At 41.0% G+C, this 20,982-nt stretch overlaps 1 protein-coding gene across 1 annotated transcript in view; it reads right to left on the minus strand.

The window, feature by feature from the left end:
* LOC111224825 (ankyrin repeat and BTB/POZ domain-containing protein BTBD11-A) overlaps positions 1–20,982 on the minus strand; it is a 163,114-nt gene that overhangs the window by 41,646 nt on the left and 100,486 nt on the right. Inside the window, exon 2 of the mRNA XM_022749488.1 lies at positions 8,443–8,592. Coding sequence (XP_022605209.1) covers positions 8,443–8,592 — 150 coding nt within the window. The remainder of the gene's footprint in view (positions 1–8,442; positions 8,593–20,982) is intronic.

Genomic DNA, 20,982 nt, shown 5'->3' on the forward strand with positions numbered 1-20,982 from the left:
TGTCTGAAAACAAAATTATTCCAACTTTATGGGCAACAGTGTATTTATCTTTTTTTTTTTTAATAGTTACATCTTTTCACCAAAATTGGTTTTTGAAATGATTTGTCAGCCCACTTGTAATACCGTCGCCGCCCACAGGTTGGGAACCACCCAGTTTAAATGTACAGTGAGAAAAACAGAGAAATGAGGATCAGACTCAGCAGCAGGGTGAACCGCAAACTGTCTCAATATCATGAAAAATATCACATATATTGGGAAATATCATGATATTCGACATTATCAAATATTGGCTCAAGCCCTCCTGGATACTGGATTTGAATTTAATAAAATGTTATCAAAGTTTGTACTTAAATACAACAGAAGAACAACTGGTGTTTTTGATGACAGAATCAAACCAACAACAAAAACAAAAGAAGAAGGAACTACAACCATCAGTCTGATTCATGCTGCACACAGCAGGAGATGCTCAGCTGAGCCGCTCTGATGCAGCTCCTGAACAGTGAACAACAGTGAGGCTGATATTAATGAGATTAAATTACAACCACTGATGCTGGGTCACGTGCGCGCATCATTTCCTGAAACCTCCTCAGTATGTGAAGGCATTTTGAATCCAGGATGGGAGTGACGAACTGCCAATAAAAGCTATTTTACAGAGTGAAACTGCCAAGTTTAAATAGAATCAAATATGTGGTTTGATTTCAGGAAAATCTTAAATTCATACTTGAAATATTTGCCACCCTCTGCGGTGGAGGCACACCCAGCTTCAGGAATGGAGGGCCCCATTGTTTGAGGCCTGGACTGGATTACATTACGCCGTTTATTTGCCCAGTGGCTGCTCTCTGACCCGCGGCCCAGCCTCCGCGCTGACAGATGAACGGCCTTTCTCTGTCACACCTGGTCACAATATGTCAGTTCAGCGCCTATAGACCCTATACGCCACACACATTATGCGGCACATGAAGACAAACAGAGAGAAAGTTATTCCTCATGGCCGAGTGTCAGGAGAGATGAGGAAAAGAGCAAACACACAGAGCATCAACTGTCCAGATCTGCTGCCGGCGATCTGCTCTCCTCGCCGCGGACAAAGACATGAAATATGAGCGCGAGAGATGAGCAGGGAGATAATGGTGACCTCAGAAATAAAAGACTTATTTCTCCACCTCGAGAGAATGAAATTATGGATATAGTGATGAATGTTGCTCTTTAACAGCCTCTTCTATTATCCATTAATTACCGAACAAGTCGGGTGTGAAATTGTCCTGACAACTGACTCTGTGTGGCTGCTTTACTTTCAAGCCATCTTGTTTATCGTTCAGGTATTGAGCTAATAGGCTAAAATCGATTTTAATTTAAAACTATCTGAACGTGTTGACAGCATGCAGATTTCTAATGCTTTGTGTGGTGACACAGTGTCTGACCGTGAAACACCTGCTTCCTGTCATCGATCTGTTCCAAGTCTCTGCTGTGATGCTAGAGGTGGAGTGCGTAGCATTTTTTATATCAACCTATCATTAGCACATTATTTCTTATTATGAACATTAGGATAATTAGCGTAAATCAATCCAGGGCCCCACTGAGATGACTGACATCCTCTATCAGCCTGTAGTTTGCATTATGCATTGAATGCCGCAGGCGTAGGCGTTCACATACACACACAGGAAATCTGCTTATTCTTATATTTTGACAGTAACCTGATTTCTGTAACGTAGAAAAACAGGAAACCTGGCGTCCTTGGACTCTGCAGGAATCCTGCAGGATCAGTTTGCAACACAAACGTTGAGACTCTTTGTTTTGCTCTCAGCACCAGCGCTAAGAGGGATCTACAGATCTACAGAACTGACATGAAAGTGACACAAGTTGAGCTCACAGACAGCGTATAATCAGTGTCATGTTGGGACTGCCTTCCAGTTGCAATATTAAATGTGAAGAATGGTAAAACCGTTTTATTGACACAACATATTTATGGGAGAGTCATTAGTTTGGCAGGTATTTGCTCATAAACTGAAGTAAGTTTTAGACAAGCAAATATTTGACCCAGTGATGTCAGAATTAATCAAGATTCATCCCCTGGGCATTTACATGTCCTGGTGATGGCGAGTTCACAGAAACCCACACTGTAAAAAAAATACAGTCATACAGAATTTTAATGGAATCAACTTCAAACTATTTTTCTCCTTTTTTGTTGTTTGATGAAAAACAGACATGACGTAAACTTGCTGTGTGTCTTTAATACAAGCGAAGGCAAGTCCTGGTTGTTTCTTTTCATAACAATGAAAACAATGTTAAACATGACGAAGATTAGAACTGAATTCAGTCAAAATATAAGTCCACTTAATTTGAAAATATACATTCAATTGCTGCCTTAAAAACATGAGTAAACTGAACGTGAAATGACAATTGGTATGAAGACAGTTGAAGTTATCTTAACTTGAAATAGTGAGTTGAAACAGTGTGGAAGTGAATGTTTTTTTAACAAGATAAAGCAGGGATTCTTGAATGGATGCAACATCGTTGATGAGAGTTAAACAACTTGTATACGTTCACTTTCCTGGTTTGAACAAAGATCATCTTCAACTCGAGTTTACTGACATTTTTAAGACAGCAATTGAAGTTAAGTTTTTAAGTTGAACCACATGAATAATTTTTTTACAGTGCATCCGATAGTTATGATATATTTCAGTCTGGACCGGATATCTGACAGCCTGATATTAAAATCCCTGGAGTTGAGCTGCTACCATGGCTCAACATTTCATTTGGGTGTTTCTTTACTGGACAAATAAAGATGTAAAATCACGGAGGGCCGCTGCTGGAGAGCTTTGTTGAGGATGTGCATGTCATTGATGTGTCTGACGTCTCTCCTGAGATCCCTGGGTAATTGCAGCCCAATGCTCACTTGTAAATGTCTTATCAAAAGAGTGAAATCACCACAGTGCATTAGCAGTTCGCTCGACGCTGCCTCTTTATTTGGAGCCAGAAGATGGTCGGAGTGTTTTCTTATATTTTCAGCGACTGTTTTTTGAAATAGCTTTTCTTTCCCCCCCCCTGAGGATTTTGAGGCGTAGTTAGACCTTGTTTCGCTACATTGAAATTTATTTTGAAAAGGTGTTTATTATATTTTTTTTCAGACCACCTGCTTTTCTTTTCTTTTTTTCTTTAATACATGTGGTGAGGTGGAGGAGCGATTTCCACATCGCACAGACAACCACACTACATCTCTCTGAGATGTAATAACCACTGGTATTTATTTATCTGCAACTCCCTTGTTGGGAAATTGCCATCTTATATCTCATCTTCACTGCTCTGGCTCATTTTTCAGCCGCTCCAGTGGCAGACTAATGTTTCAGGAAACCCATACCAGACCTTCTTTAGTTTATTCCAGCACTCTGAAGGAATCATCTGTGAAATCACCTAAACATGAAACATGCAGCTGAGGTGTTAATCATCTGTTAGTCTGCTCTATTAATGACTGTTCTAGTCATTTTATGTCTTTTCTATTGTATCTTTTAACAGTGCATTTGCTGTATTACTGTATGAATAATGGTTGAACATGAACAATTTTAATCCAGTGAAATAAACACAGTCACACTTGCCTTCCCCCATTTTTGTGTAATCTTAAAGCGTAACACTGGGGGTTATTCTGTGTTTTTGTTTCTTGTCAACAAATCCCATGAAAATACCAAATACAATATTGACTCTCCCGCCCTCGTCTGTGACACAGATCATTTATTCTCCCTGTGTTTCTGATGTGAATCTTTCAAAGTAGGTCAAGCATATGTAGTTTGATTTTTAAAAAAAGGTTCGGCAGTTTCCTAAAACAGCTGGGCTCTGGAGCTTTTACCAAATGTCACTCAAACAGGGGTAAGTAGTGTTTTAAACTGGTGACTCATTTTTTATTTTAAATTTTCCTTGTGTGTTATTTTTATTGTTTGTTATTTAAATTCTTTATGGATTATCTGTTGAATTGTTTTTATTATGTTTTTCAAATTCACATGAATAAATAAAAGGTAAATAAATAAATACATTTGTTGGGGACTATTTTCTGTGGTGGAATAATACACTGATGTGTTCTTCTTATACATCAGTTTTGGATACATAGAAAATGTTTGTTATTAGGATCAATTCACTGCTAGTTTAGGCCTTCTGATGGGGTTTGTTGACAGTTTGAAAAATACAGAATATCATCAGCCTTTTAATGCATGCGTGGCTGCTTCGATACAAGCAGCGCTTCACATGACAGCTGTTTGATAAATAACTTGTCTGTAGTTAAAAAGTGTCAGAAATGAGACGAGAAAGTTGCAGCAAATCAGATCCTTTAAGGTTCTCGCACAGGCAGATGGTGGAACATGCTAAAAGTAGCGCCCCTTAATGCAGTCATCATACACTTCATAAGCAGATCCACACTCCTGTTATTCAGCGGTTCGTTCACTGTGGATCAATCTGTTCACATAACGCAGCGTGAGGTGAAAATCATGCCACCGGAACCATCTGAAATCCCCTGAATGTCTGCGAGCGGTTGGCCGCCGCCGCCGCAGCATTATGAGCCACATGTCGACCTCTGGCAGCGTTTGACTGGCCGACCCCGGAGGTGAGGAAGCCCAGCTGAGGCAGCGCGGCAGAGGGAGTCGCACACACGGTGCAGTGAGCAGGAATCAAACAGCAGCCGGCGCTGCTTGTTCTGCCTTCTGATCCGAGCGCGTGAACAGAAATGCCTTTAATGTTTTGGACTGATATGTTCACATTAGCAGGGATAAACACAGGAGAGCTGCTTCAGGATGCGTATTAGCATTTCCAACAGCAATTAGAAGAAGGTGCACTCACTTATTTGCTTTTATGCTTAATGTATGTCTTACTGGTGCACTCCCTGCTATGGAATAATTGATTTGTGCAGACACATGTTACTAAAAGCCTCATCTTGTTGCTCTGCTGTTATTTACATCAGATTTTCTCTCTTCTTATACACCAAAGTCTCTCAGCTGTTATAATGAGCGGCCTGCAGAAGGGTTAAAATGCTTTTTGCCTTATTAATTCTGTGTGCATTTCACGACACTGATTTCCCACATCTCTCTCTTCTCATCAAAGTAATGAGACCATTTTCTGTTTTGTAAATCCTTCCTCCTAGAGCCTGTTAATGAGCAGAACTATTGGCGACTGTATTATATATAATATAACGTCACTTTTTCCCCATTATCAAGGTGGTGTAATAGATTATTCTAATTTATAGCTACTGGTTACTGAGCCCCTGATGGTACTGGTACTTGCATTTGGCAGAATTTGAACAGAGCTGATCCACGTCGCTTTTAAACCTTATACTAATCTATTGAACAACATTAGTGTGGTGGTAACTGATGCCCAGAAACAGCTTCTGCAAAGCAGAACAGGAGATAGACGAGCGTTGGCAGAAAACAAACTCATGAACGTCAGGGGAAAACTGTGGAGGTCTTCTCATTATTTTGAATTTACTTCATGGAAAGATAAGAATATCACAGTGAGATGGACGTTATGTCCAGGTCTGAGAAACCTCAAATCTGCTTGCTCAGAGGTTTTTGTCGTTTGTCACGTTTTTTTTGTTTTACAATGTAATTAAAAAGTCCAGTGATTAGTGGTGGGAATAGAGTGATCCCTTCACAATTATGATAAACACAACTTATTGATCAATTCATTTTCTGATATTAGACCTCCTGCAACACTGTCAACAAGGGCCTGTGAACACCACCAACATGAGCTCCTGAGTTTCACTCTTTCGCTCCATCTCCAAAATGTTTTTGATAACTTTAATAATGATGCTTTAGAGTTAGAGACTCCTGCAGCATGATCCACATCTGTGCTGTCTATCTGTACATTTAGGTATTTTAGCCAAAATAATAACTTAAACACAGCCTTCACTTGCAGCCAGCACGGTTACCTGTTTAACCGCCCTAGCAACAAATGAAAGCTGTATATAGTATATTTTTTAAAATACAGAGCAAATAAACAGACAGAGTGGTTTAAAACTGGCTGTTTTAATACTTTTTTCATAATTAAAGTGGGTTAACTTTAACAATTGATCATAACCACTGTGAGTTACCTGCTGTTACCTGTAGCTGCTTTTCTCCAGCTACAAACTTTTCAGAGCCACCTTTCAAGTCCAGAGGGAGTAAGAACAAGATATTCAAGACAGGTTTCCGGTTTAAATAGCATAAAACAGAAGGAATTATTAGCAACATGAACATAGCAAATTTAGTTAATTACTATCTCACTGTGTTTTGGCTCCGGGCTCAGTCTGTGAATATCTCCAGTCTTATTCTTATTCATAATGTAGGAGTAGTAGTGGTGGTGGTTATGGGATTATTTTGTGTCATTATATACCATAAATGTAAATGCATCATCTTTTCTTGTGGCAATTTTATCTCAGTCCAGATGTTAAGGACGAACCGCCTCCAGGATGAATCACTAATGCGACATAACACATATGTCGGTGATAGCATTTACTGGAAAAGATGATAAGTTCTTACTCTAATCAATGATGCATGGTGAATTACTGGTTTATGATGTGCCACGGGGGCAAATGTGCACGGAGGCAAACACACAGATACACATTTGTGCAAATGTCTTGGGGGGGGGGGGGGGGGGGCGGGGTCTTAATATGCAACGGTGGGGAGGATGAGGATGGAGGTGGCGGTAGGAAGGGGGGTGTTGGGAGTTAAAGGTGGAGCCCCTCCTTTCAAGTTGAGGTTAAAAGCCTCTGAGGCGGTGACCTTGGATTTTAAAAGGTCCCCAGGCGGGACACATAAACAGGTGTTAGAACAGCTGTAATAGAACAGTTCCTGGCAGCAGTGTGTCGGTGGAGGAGGGAGGAGGGAGTGACGGATGAAGACAAGGGTGAGCGGACAATTGAATAGCGTGGTGGTGGGGAGGGGTGGGGATGGCCTCGGACCACCATGACAGCCCACAGGGATGGGGAGTGTGCATTCCTTCACATTAATGGGGCTATTTGGAAAATGGATAAGGAAATAAGTCGTGGAACAGATCAAGTTTAATGTGCATAACAATTACTGCTGCATTTATAATGTGCTGGACGCTGAACTTACATAGTGTTGCTCATCAAACATTAGCTTCTGCGGGCCAATTACTGTAGCCCTAAGTCGCTAATATTTCATGTCAATATTTAATATTTTTAAATTAGGCCTTTTTTTTTTTATTCCATTTTTTAATAGAACTCACAAGAATTTATAGAATTTAATTTCAGCTGGATAGAAAAGGTTCAAAAAGAGCATTTAAATGGATCATTATGTGCCCTTTAAACTCAGTTTTCCAAGTACAGACTGTTAATAAAACTCTATTATTATTCTAATACCAGCTCCTAATGTTGAAGGAGGCAGGTTTTAGCTTAGGTCGGAAGCTACACTAAATGACTGGCTGATATTGGATCTTTACCATGAAGCAAGTGGCTCAGTCTCCACCAGGTGATCATATGTGCTGTAGATATTAAAGAGTTTTTATAATTCATGCATCATCTGTGTGAAAGTCTGTGAACTACAACACAAAACAGTGAAAATATGCAACATGGAGCTGAGAGACTGGTCTTAATATTAACTGAATCTGATCAGTTATGACCTCCAAATGTAGTTTGCATCCATTAAATGCCACAGGGAGTAATTAAATGTCATCAGTTAGCATTGTGGATCGTCAGATGTCTAAAGAGCAACTTGAAAATATTTCTGAATTTTTTCTCTAAATCTAATCTAATAGTCATTTTGTGTGAAGATGCTTGTTGCCAACGGAAAATGTTACTGCATCAAAATTAAAAAACTCTTCTCCACCATTTATCCTGCAAACTGACGCAACTTCAGACTTTTGGAGTTTAAGTTTTATATAGTTGGTCAAAAGTTTGAAACAGAGTTTTTAAAGTTAAAGCAGAGAACAAATAAATAAGATAATGAAGATAAAACAATGAATCAATGAATCTTAAATCCTGAATTTAATCTAAATGTATGACTCTGACTGTGACTCACTCATGACGTCTTTCTACAGAGGAAATCAAATCTTGTTCGGTATAAAGTTTGTTGTGACGCTGGTTCAGAAGTTGCACCTGCAGGTTGCTTCTCTTTCACCTTCAGTCCAGTTCATCCAGTTTGATTCTGGAGACTTGACTTTCATTATTTTCTTTAAATGAGGGATTTTTATACATGTAATACAGTAGTTTTACAGTGTCCCACGGCAACTGCTGAAGACCATCTTTGAACAGAGACAGGGGAGGGAGATCCCCTAAAATAACAGGTGGTTGTTTGGGAGGAAAGTTTTGTCATAAATATTTTTCAAATGCCAGAATAGGGAAACCTGAAAACTTATTTTCGTGCATAAATAAATTAGGACTTTTGTATTCATATTTTGTTTCTCTCCTACTGGGTTGAAATTCTCTGACACGCACTGCGAACTGAATAATGATGGTTAAACTGCACTCACTCAGCTCGGCGATGCTGCCCACCCGGGTCGCGAGCAGCGACTGTTCCAGCGTGCGGAGCTCGGCCTGAGTGTATCCATGACCCTCTCCGCCCCTCCCGGAGCGCTGCTGGTCCCGGTGCAGGTTCAGACTCTCCGGCAGGCTCAGCACACCTGCAGACAGTGCACAGCAAAGGCAAGAGGTCAAACAGAGGAGAGACTTATGAATCCTATTTTGGCTCAAACTACCAGAAAAAGTTTTCCCTCAGCAGCACATTTCTGCTTCTTGCTTTATGCTGATGTCAAATGAATCACCAGCTCTGGAATAACAAGGGGATGCAAACTGTAGGAAGTGTAGAAAAAGCAGAGGGAAAACACCAATCAGCACTTTCAGTATATCCAAAGCAGAGTTGGTAAACTGGAGTTTTAAAAAAACCCACGTTCATTTCACATGCAGCAGCTCCAGAGCAAACATTTCTTTAAAGGATTTAACAAGGAGACACAGTTGCAGGTTAATAACACAATGTACCTCTTGACTGTTTGAGACCAGCCCAGGCGGTATCATGAATACAAACTCCGACTGAACATTTTAATGAATGGGAGTCTGATTCATTTTGTCTCTAGTGATGCGCGGCGGGTCTTTTACACAAAGGTTTCTGTCAACGTCGAAATTACACGACTCAAAGTGCAGAATTTTAGCAGAGCTGCTTGTGATCTGTGAAATAAATCGTCTCTTCGGTGAAACTCGAGGCCTCTTGTAGCTCGATATCACTCTCCTCTCGACTTCTACTTCATCGCTTGAATTCTAATTGAGCCAATTAGGTTGCGAGCCACATTTGTTACTTCAAAGCTGTAAATCCAAAGCGTGGCCTTGAACATAAGCAGCGCTGGGATGTGTGTTTTCCTTTTACATAACATCTTGTAGTGATCACAGGTGTGTTTAGTGTGCATGTTTTTTTTTCTCTCCCTGCAAACAAGGTGCAGCAGATAATGTTGGCTGAAGAGGATTAATCCATTTAGGTGCTGTTACTGTAGCCAGGCTTTGTTTAGCTGCAGAGAATGGCTTGTGACAGATGGGATATTGAGTTTTTTTTCTTGCTACAGGAGAATGGAAAGCAATACCCCGCCGAGTGCTAATCCTAATGACACGGCGCATGGGGATACGCCGTTTCCCCAACAAATAGTAATTACAACATGGAGGAACTTAGTCAATTTTGTCTGTGTTTGATGCCAGCACATAAGACAAAAGGCCCATGCAGCAGCCACAGGCTCACGAGTCTCATTTAGCAGGAGTTTTCCCGGCAGGGAGTTCTCCAGCTCCGGATTCCTCCCACCATGTCCTCTTCCCACAGCGTCCAGCCCAAGAATTCCAGTATTCCCCAGTCGGAGTCCCGCTCCCGCTTCTTCCCACAGCCTTTTCCGTGGAGGTCGGCTTCTTTTAGAACACACACAGTAATTATTATAACAGCTTTTTCCATTGCTGTTCGACCGCTGAGCAGTATTGACGGAGCAGCTGGTATTAGGGTGTGTCTCAAATGGAATTGCTTGAGTGAAATATGTGACGTTGAAACAATAACGGATTGTTTTGGTCTGCAGTTTTGTTCCGCTGCTGTCTTGCAAAGAAAAGACAGGTTCCTCACAGAGCACTGATTTGGAGATTTGCTGTTTTTTTGCTTTTTTTCCCAGACCTTTTTCATTTCATTTGAAGGTGTAATCAGGAGCTGCATCACACTGAAATATAGTGATTTAAAAACTCTTAGAATCAGATTTATGGAACCTCCAAATTTAAAAAAAACACATTCAAACACTTTTTGTTACTTTCCCAAAACCAGCAATTTTACTCTTGGTATGTTCCTATTTCAAGCTTTCATTCTTCACACAACTATTGGTCTTTTTGTTCAAGGAAAAGAAAATGGTTAGCCATGTTTCCAATCCATAGATATACAGAAGATACATACATCATGGAAATCAGCGAAAGAAAAATGGGGCAGTGGGATGCGATGAAGAGGAAGTTACGATGTGATGTGGAACACTTTTGCCTTTAGACGTGGTAGGATGCCATATTGTACGATCGAGTTTGTTTCCAGGGAACCCTTAAAGTCAGGTGTTTGGTATGAAATGAGCTGAGCTAACTGTTTTTTGGCTGCTTGGGGAAAGTGTAGACGAGCTGTAAACACAACTCTGACATTTTAGCACCTCTTAAGTTGATGCAGTGAACTTCGCAAACTCTTCCCTCATTTCACATGCAGCAGATGCAGAGCGGCATTAACATTCACTTGAAGTTGTGTTTCTGGACACCTGATAATTTAAGTCGCCCTCTCCCCCCAAACCCTGAGAGAAATATCTGTAAACAGTCGCCTGCTGTGTGTGGAAATGACACAGAGAGAGTGAACTGCGGAGTTGACTGAGGGTTTGTTATTCGGGGGGTTTAACGTTTGCAACGAACTGCGACTGAACCGAACCATCGATGTGGAGACTCGTTACATCCCTACTTGTTCCAACAGCTTGCACATACACGCAGCCACTCAACTAATGGTTCATTTTATAAATACTGATCATAGCAGCTTTAAGTTTATAATCTCAAACTGTGATAAGGTCGACTACATCTGTTCCATGAATAAACATGATTCCAGGAATTTATACAGCTAAACTGGGAGTAAAGCATGTTTTTCTAAACAAGAGTAAACAGCTTTGCCCTGCACTAGGTTCAGCACTGCAAACGCCTAGGGAGAGCAAAGCTCAAAAAAGCAGAAGCAAAGTTAAACCTCTGAAAGAAGACTTCAGACAGCTGACGGCAAACAGAAAAGCGAGGATTCCTCAGACCTCGGGTAAAAAGGAAGCTGTCAGTGCCTCTCCATCTCCCGTCGCAGAGAAATCTCCTCTAATCACTGAAGCCATATTGACTTTCACAGAGATTTTGCACTATGTTTTGTTGTGTGTGTGTGTGTGTGTGTGTGTGTGTGTTGGGGGGGGAAACAGGTTTGAATAATTCACGGTGCTCTCTGTAATCACAGACTCCAATCTTTTGCTGTTAGCCAACCTCGTCTCCCCTTTTTTTTATTTTTTTTCTACTGCCCAAACTGTTCTTTTAATATAATTCTGGGGTGCCGGGGAGCCCTTTGCTGAATTATTCATCCCGTCAGATCAAGACGTATAAACAAGTCTGCAGCTCTCTCTTTCCTCACCTCCCACTCCCTCTACATGTTATCTCTCACTAACACTTGGCTTCTCCACATAGAAAGAAAAAAAAAAGTAGGAATATTTGATCCTAGGTGGTGTTTGTGTAATAAACATCAGAGGTGAGAAAGAAGCCAGCCTGGCCCCCTTGGAGATGAAGAAGCAAAAAAAAAGAAAAAAGGAAGAGGCGGGGATGCTGACACAAACGTCTGATTAAAAAATGACAAGCAACATGAGACTCAGAGGCGTTACAGGCGTGTTTTATAACCTCATATTTCTGTGTCACTTCAACCACATCCCTCCGTGACCTCCGAGACAATTGGATGAGCTCAGCAGAATATATACGTACACTTCAGAAACAGTCTAATCCCAGATAAACAGATATAACCTGCGTTTTCTATTCCGGGGCTCCCTGCATCTCTATTGCTGTCGGGCAGATGAAGACGGGAGACTGGGTCACGGGGACAAGACTACTTTAAAGCTCAAAGCGGTGTACCGAACTCCCCTGAGTCACCTCCGCAGAAATACTGCTGCTCATGCAAGTCGTCGTAAATAATGTAGAGAATATTGAGCTGTGCAGGCAAATACACACACACACACACACACACACACACACACACACACACACACACACACACGACAGCTTTCTGTACAGGAATAGATCATTCCAGAAAAAGGCTTGGACAATTATTTTTGCAGAAAAGCAGAGGCGAAAAAAATAAAGACACAAAAATTCACACAGCCTGGATCAAAGCAATTAATAACTCACACAGCTTGAAACTGTAAAACAAAGATGCCACTCTTTGATACTACCCAGCTTTAAAGCCTTGAGCTGCCAATACGTTAGCGAAGCGACTTCTCAGCCACATTTCTGATGTTTACACGAGTCTGATGAAGTGAAAACGGTTCAAAAAGAAGCGACACAACACTCAATGCAGGATTCCCCTCAATCCACGGTTCAGAGATATACAGAGGATGCAACAGTCAAAAAGAGAAGAAAAATTCACTTCCCATGGTATGTTATCCAAACGCATCTTGCATTTAAAATGGTGAGATTTTGCAGCAGAATCAATTCATTTCAGTGGGATCCTGGTGTTTCTTCACCTGCTAGTTCATGAAAACTGCCCTGAGCTTGCTGACGTTTGACAGGTGAAGCACGCTATCGTAGCTTATTAGCTGTGCTGCACCATCAACTTTAATTTCATGCTCCTCTTTCGAGGTGTAAACTGCTCTGCAAAAGATTAGCAAACAGACAGTGTGTTAGCAGCTAGCTCACAAGCCACAGTAGCTCACCAACGACTCCCTATGAGTAGCTACTGTCACCAAGCTTTTTCTAAATGAGTTCAACTGGGAAAAAATGCTGCTCAGTGACGTCCTACTCCCACTTTTCACTGTTTCCTGAGACGCTCGGAGCTCGTTAGTAAGATTAAGTTGATATTGGATCAATTTTTTCAGCTCCTTGATTCACATAGTCGAGTTTTAGTATCTCGAATATTGCGCCATGGCACAGTTAGCTTAGCATAAAGACTACAAGCAGCAGAAAACAGCTAGCCTGGCTCTGTGCAAAGCTAAACTTGAATTACCGCCTCGCAGTTGTATCCCTCCGCCACTCAGACTAGTTTCGGGTTACATCCCTGTTTATCCAGAAGCATATGACCTTGACCTTTGACTCCAAAAACTAATCAGTTGATCCTTGAGTCCAAGTGAATGTTTGTGCCAAATTTGAAGAAGTTCTGTCAAGACAACCTGAAAACAATATACCTCCGGCTCTGGCTGTCGCCGCCGCATAAAAAAATTAAAATGGTGCCTGTCACACCATGCCAGTTCTCCCTTTTACACACGCTGCCGGCTTATTGTTGGAACAGCCATGACCCCAATGTCCCCCCCCATTCTGTGATTTGTTTATACAGAGCGGCGAGGCAGAATACCAGGCAAAACATTCCTGCTATGAACAGTTAAAGGTCTGTTAAAGGGGCGAATGTCAAGGAGCTAAACCTGGCAGATTCATCCATCAACATTTTGAACTGAAAACCTTGAATCTTCAGAGTATCAACACTCAGCCTCGCTCTCAGCCTCGTCACAAAGAAGTTTCAACATTGTCCGGAGGTTTCTGAGAAGGTTTAAGTTGACGAAGGAGAGTGTAATCCCTTAACTGAAATGAAAAGCTTTAGGGCCTCTAACAACCTGACAGAACTTAACAAAAAAAAAAAACCTCCCAAAATCCTCCGAGAGATGACTGTGAAGTCCAAAAGTCACCCCCAAACACTTTTAAACCAACCTCAGGAGCACTGCACACCAGGTGACAGTACAATGAATTTTGCTTTGAGAAAAACACTGCAGGTTTAATGGTGCACCTTGACATTTTGAATTCAGACTGTTTTTCTCTTGCAGACAGTTTCAGCATTCGTGCATTACTCATAAAGAATAGTCTTATTATCCTTGTTAGGTTTTCTCACCGAGCCAGAGGCAATACCTCTCGTCTCCCTGCACCTCTGCTGCTGACTTCTGATAAAAATGGTCACACCAGAATTGTATTATATAACTTTTTTTCATGTCTGAGTCTTTTGCAAAAGCAATGCTGTTACTGAATTATTGATATTTCTTGATATATAGGTGGGGCTAAAACTAACAATTACTTTTTAATGATTGATTAATGTGCAGGTTATTTTCTCCATTAATGGTTTGGTGTTCAAAAATCATGTGTTTATTTGTTCAAAAACACAAAGATACTTTTCATAATTGGGAAATTTTAACTTACAAAGTGACGTTAACAATTACTTTCTGTTAATCAACTCATCATCAGCTCCACATACGGTTCTTTGGAAATTCATTATTTGCTTCTACATGCTTGCTCAAATGCAACACAAGCAAATCCATGCATGTGTGTGAGTGTGTGTGAATGTAATTAATAGCTCCGTATGCAGATTTCCTTGCCTCCTGCTTGAGAAAAGAAACCATTTAAAAAGGGTCTTTTCAGAAGAGAGATGGGTGATGGGATTGTCTGGACTGTTTGAAATCAAGCCGGGGGCATAATGGGATTCGTGATCAATGCTGTCCCTTTTTATGATAGACAACTAATCCCTTCTGAATGGCCTTAACCACTCAAGAGCAAAGAAAGCTCCATTCTTTAACACCTGACCTTTCAACAGGCTCCTCGAGAGAAAATCTCAGCGGAAGAAAAAACACTTTTGCGAAGATGACTGGCCATTAAGAGCTGAAACCTAAATCATGATGATGCCATCTTTATTTGCAGTGAGCCACATGCACCGAGCCTCTGCCGCTCAAGGTTAGTGAGGTCACTGACGCCATGAACCATCACCCCAGACATGTGCAGGTGCAGGTACTGCGGCAACCATTCCCGCCCCCCGACCACATGGCTCAACTCCCCTATTTTCTCCAGGAATGTCCAATCGATTTTCTGTAGCGAGAAAGTGGCGGTCTCCCCCTGTCAGTGAGAAAACTCTGCCGGAATATTAACAGGTAGTTGCCACGGCAACAGGCGACTGCTGCCTAACAGCGTGGCGATTGGCTGAGCTGGGGAAAAAAAAAAAAAAAAAGAAAAAGAAAAAACAGCACATACACAAGAAAACTCTGAGTTTTTAAGCCCCAGAGCCACATACATGTGGATGACCAACAAAAAGCATCTCATCATAACGGGGATGATTCAGTCGGGTAATTGCTGCATCTAGTATACCACAGAGACATTTATTCTCTCATCAATAATGAATGAATGTACTTGGGACTCAGACCACATTAGCAGTGAAATGGCCAAAATGATTAAACAGCCGACCCAACAGGCTAACTGCAAATGTCAGCCACAGATCCATGACCCAGCTGTTGGTGGTGGCCCACAGCAGTAAGAGAAAAGAGCAGGGAAAATGATCTGAGTGGGCAAAACCACATTCATATGTACAGTCCCAATGTGCCTTTATGGCAGTGGTGCATGGGCACGCATGTTTTTAAATGCGGTTTCAGCTCTGTGGCTCCACAGCTGATCGGCAGCTTTCATCCCGCCTAAAAAAGAATAATGAAACACATGGTTTGTTGACGTCAGCAGCTGAACCAGTTATACTATCTCACAGTCGTGTATATACATACCAGGCGTCACCGTATGGCAACACAAATGTTGTGTGAAAACCTATCTGCATGCAAACAAATTTGAAGCCGTGTGCAGATTCTAATTTAAAGAGAAGTTTTGTCACATTTTTTTTTGGTTTTCTTGTGAAATATTGTTCCAGAAAGAGCAAAGAGGTGATGTTCACTTAAAGTGAAGCTGGATATGATGCCGTTCACGTGCTTCTCTACCACGCAGCCTGTCTGCATCAGATACACACAGCCACCTCCAAATAGAGAGAATAAATAAAGTATAAAATTGCATCTTTGAGCCTGGAGATTTACGCATGACCTTGAGGACACATACCGTGTGGGAGGTAAATATTCCAAACAGAAGGTCCTCTTACTTAGTTTATATTTATTTACTAATTTACTGACTTGACTATTAAATTCTGTTCTCACAAAGACGTCTATCATCTACTGTGTATCTATGAGTTTAGCAGATTAAAGCCTTAATCAGATTAAGATCATGTCATTGATTTAATCTATGATCAATTACATATGTAAATGTAGTCATATGTTTATGTGGTGCAAACAAAATGACCTTAAATTTAAAGAAAAGGTGATTTATATCCAGTCTACTGTATATTATAGTAATACTACACTAGTTACATTCAATGTGTCATTTTGCTGTAATTCCCACCTGTGGCCAAAGGGGCCGCTATTCAGCAAACGTTACACTTTAAAGTTATTTTGCTTTTAAACCTTCTTGTTTGTTACTGGTGTGTTGACATCTCCTCCTGAAAAATAATTAGGCTGGATATAAACAAAAGTTATTTTTCTGAAGCTTAAGATGTGCTACTGTATGTAGCTGCCCTACACTTATAAATTATAAGTTATTTATAACACACTGTATAAATACCTTGTGTCTGATTTGTGCGCAGAGGATAATATCATCTTTTGGGACATGCTTTGTAAAAGAAATCATTTTATAAGTTAAGTAAAATAAATAATAATAAAACACAAATGGCTATGTACCATTTTAGAAAGAATAACTGCCCCAAAAAATTGCCAAATTCAAACTGCTGATACTTGGACCAACTGCAGCTATCTCAATTAAAGTTAGCCAGCCTGCAATATAGAAAATAAAGGAGAAGATTATCCTTTTTCAGTCATTATATCAGCCTTCACCAGCTGTCTGTATATGTAGAACTCCAGTCTGCGGTAATCACTGATGAGCACCTACTACATCATGGATAACAGCTCAGTTCGGTGTGGGTTCCATATTCTAGCATCGCCCTTATAAACATTTATTTCACCGGCTCTCAGAGCTGGGTGTCTGCCCGCTCGCTCCGCAGACAGACAACACACAAAGGGTCTGAAAGAGAACTACTATTATCTTTCTCACACAGTGTGAAAGCAGCTCTAAATGGAAGTCCCTGCACTCCTGCACCTAAAAGGGGTGACACGGGGGTCCTACAGTTATTATTGAACATGGAGGATCAAAGCTGAACATGAAACTACTGCCTCACATTCAAAACATTTAAGCAGCATAAAACTTAACTGGAGTTTACTTTAGACACAAAGGAGGAGATGAAAACAGTGCGATTCCTTGAGACTGAGATAAGAGTCACTCTATTCTCCGATGAGAAATGTTATCAGTGCATGAGATGACTCAGTGAGGATGGAAAGTTCAGACTGATCTCACTGATCTTAATATGAAACAGGTACATGGCACAGTTTCTCTGACTTCCAAGATGCATGAGATATGAAAAGAGTCTGAGGACGTCAGAACTCCCACTCTGAGATTTAATTGCGAGATTGTTTTGGCTTGTGACTTTCATTTGAGTCAACATATCAACTTTGTGATATGTTGCAGTTCATGAAAGGATAATGTCACCTCTAAAAACGCCTCATCAGCCTTGGTTGTACTTTGAGACTAAAGGTGCTTCCACACCTGCACTCTTTAGGTTCAGGTTAAACCAAACCGTGGTTCGTTTTCCCAACCAGACCCTTTGGAGGAGGCGGTCTCGGTCTGGTCCCAAACGAACTCTGGAGCGGTTTTAGTTTTTGGTGTGAAAGAGTTCTGAACTCGATCCGACCCCAGCAGCAGGTGAACTCGGTTCCCGTAACCTTCTTCTTGTGTTTACTTTTCCTGCTCCAGCCAGACAATCTGACCAATCAGAGGAGAGAACGTTCTCACCTGGTTTGTAATGATGCATTTTGGTTCACTTGAATTGATGTTGAGTTGTTGTAGCAGTCAGAAACTCTGGATATCTTTAACTTCAGTATTGACCCACATGGATGATGACTCAATTCCTGCTCGTAACATTAATGCCTATAACATATCACATGACTGCAGCATCAGCTATTCTAAACATTTCTCACCAATCAAAGTTGCTTTTCTGGTGTGTAATGAGCGTTTCGGTCTCTCGGTGCCGCTAGCGTGGCTGCTGCTCGCTGACCTGAACATTTCTCCAAACTTTTATTAGCATTTGATTGATCAACTAGTTTCCATCACACTTGTTTTTCAATGAAAAATTCCTCATCTGTTCTGGTGTAATATCTTCCAACGAGATGAGCCCTCACAACCTCATAAATAAATCACAACAAACAAATGTATCCGGCCATGTAATGAAAACACATGCAGATGTGTTTACTTGGAATGATTTCCCAGCACATGCCCATCTGCTACAAACTGGCTGTTTCTCACCAACGTTAAAACTTTCTTTTTTTTTTTTTTCCCTTCCTATGACTCTCTCTGCAGACTTTCTCCTCTCCACATATTTGCATATTCTGAGATGCATCACTGCAGACTTTTCTCAGTTTGTCTGTGTGTGCCCTTGGCCCTCTGTTTCAAGCAACTACAACGCTCTCTACGTTTCGCTCAAATTTCCCGAAGTAAAGATGAAATATGTGTCAAACTGACAGTCTGGTGGTTGGTCATCTTTTTGTCCCGATAAAAGCAGCATAAATGTACCTCATAATAACAACATTTATTTATAGTGTACTTTTCAAAATCCATTTTACAAAGAGCTTGACAGAAGCAGCAAAATAAAACAGACGAGACATAAAATCAACAGGTTTCAAAGAGAAGAAAAACAGATAAAGCAACGAGGCGCATTTTAAGAGAAATGAAAACATTTAATATGGAAAGTAAAACCAGGAAAAGCTCTGACATGTTTTAAGAAGGGACTTAAAGGAGGTCACAGACCCAGTCGACCCCCGGATTTTCCTATGTACAGTGCAGGAGTAAACATACTTCGTTATTTTCCACTGCTGCATTCGGGGCTCTCAGCCTCTTTTCACCTCCTAAAATGTGACTGTGTAGAGAATTTACTTGAGAGCTGTAATCAGAGGCAGAACAAGTCCTCAGATCCTACTACACAACAAGCAGCAGCACCAATACAACAGCGCAAAAATACTTCAATACAAGTCCTGCATTGAAAATCCTACTCAAGTTTAAATGAAGAATTATCAGCGAACGGTCTTAAAGTATGAGTAAAAGTCCCCAGTGACTGATACATTATTATACATGACTATTAGATATGACACTGTACTGATGAAGCTGGTATAAGTGGAGATAGTTGTAACTAGATTACATGTAATGGGAGTCGGCCCCTCCAGAGGGTCCGAGATGATTAATGGGAAAGAGGAAATAGAAAGTTCTGCAACACAAATTGATATATTCTATAAATGAAATATATTTTCTATATATTTCTCTAACAGTTATTTACATGAAACCATCTGAAATGTTTAGAGGGGAAATGTCTCTTTGGTGGGACTCGGACACACAAGTCAATAACGCTGTGAACCGCTGGTTTAATCATTAACAATGCCGTATCTTTTTTAAAACTCAGTTGAGATTTCTTATGTTAAATCTTACTCTGAAAAGTCAGATAACTGTAGTGAAGCAGAAGTAAATGTACTTAACTTTCCGCAACTTCCTGTGATCACAGGAAAGTAATATGAAATCTGTCGCACAAAAACTTTGCACACGAATGCACCCCGAAGACGAATGGCATATGGCACATAGCATCAAGCTTTCAAACGAAAAATATCAAATTGCCTCACTTGTAGAGCTAAATAAACGTCTACAGCAATCACCAATCACAGGAGACATATTTGTTTCTGGGCGAAAGGTGTTGCACCAGATGGCCTTCCCAACAGCTCTGTGGTCCTGTGCAGGATCCGCAGCCAGCGAGCAGACACAGCATCAGAAAACAACTTTAATTGGACTGAACTGGAGCGAATACAAACCTCGGCATTTAATGTAATAAATCCATACGCTCTGTATATCACAGGATTGTGCAAAAAACATCATGTGACCGTGGTGTGTCGGTCCTTGCAGGTTTGTTTTGTTTTGCCGCGGAGTCATCACCATTATGAGAAGCCTAATCCTTCATCGTTCAGGCACCTTTATCACGCCAAGCCAGATGGATTGCAGGTGCCCGCCAGATGCCTTACTATATTTACAATCTCCATCTCGAGCGAGGGGCCGTATCATGGCACAAATTAAATCAGCACACAACCTTCCTTTGTGCCGTGAACGACGCCACTGTCTGTCAGTCAGTCTGTTGTTTGCTTTTATGCAGATATTATATATTCAGAAGTGGTCTCCGATCCCCGGTTGAGTTGCCGTGTGAGGTTCAGTCTATGTTCTCAATGGAGCCGCCTGAGTCATCCCAATCACTCGGAGGCGGGGAGACGGGGAGACAGCGTAAGGCAATCAGGCGCAACACAAATATCAGCCTGTGTGTGACGAGCGGGGACGACGAGAAGAAAAACACTGGGTGTCAAAGAGGGTCAGCACTAAGTGGTCTGAAAACGATAACACAAACACACACAAACACACACACACACTCTTGTAGTTGTATTACTCACACAGACAAAGTAAAAGGGCCTTTATCAGCACACACACAAACTTAGCTCACATTTCCACTTGAATCTTCTACTGTGCAATACACTATTTATGATCTAAGGGCAGATTTACTCGGCCATATTGTTTACATAAAACTTTAATATCCTACAATAAACTCTGGCATGAATAAAACTTTCAACTGAATATTTTAGTCCAACTGTGGTGACAACAGATAAAAAAAGCCCACTAGCAAAAAAAAAGTATAAGAAAAAGGCTTCAATGACAATACCGCCTTAATCTTTGAGAAGCAGCATTTCTAATACAAGGGGGAAGAAAATAATGTCAGCAGACACCTGAGTCGTTGCCCACATCTACCGTTTTTTTTTCCAGCAGTTAAATTGGTGTCGGTGTTGTGCTCGTTTGACAGCTGTTTCCTCACTCGGGAAACTCACCGAGCCAATTCAAACTTAATC

The sequence above is a fragment of the Seriola dumerili genome, unplaced genomic scaffold (genome assembly GCF_002260705.1).
Source record: "Seriola dumerili isolate Sdu_G_001 unplaced genomic scaffold, Sdu_1.0 BDQW01000138.1, whole genome shotgun sequence".
NCBI lineage: Eukaryota > Metazoa > Chordata > Actinopteri > Carangiformes > Carangidae > Seriola > Seriola dumerili.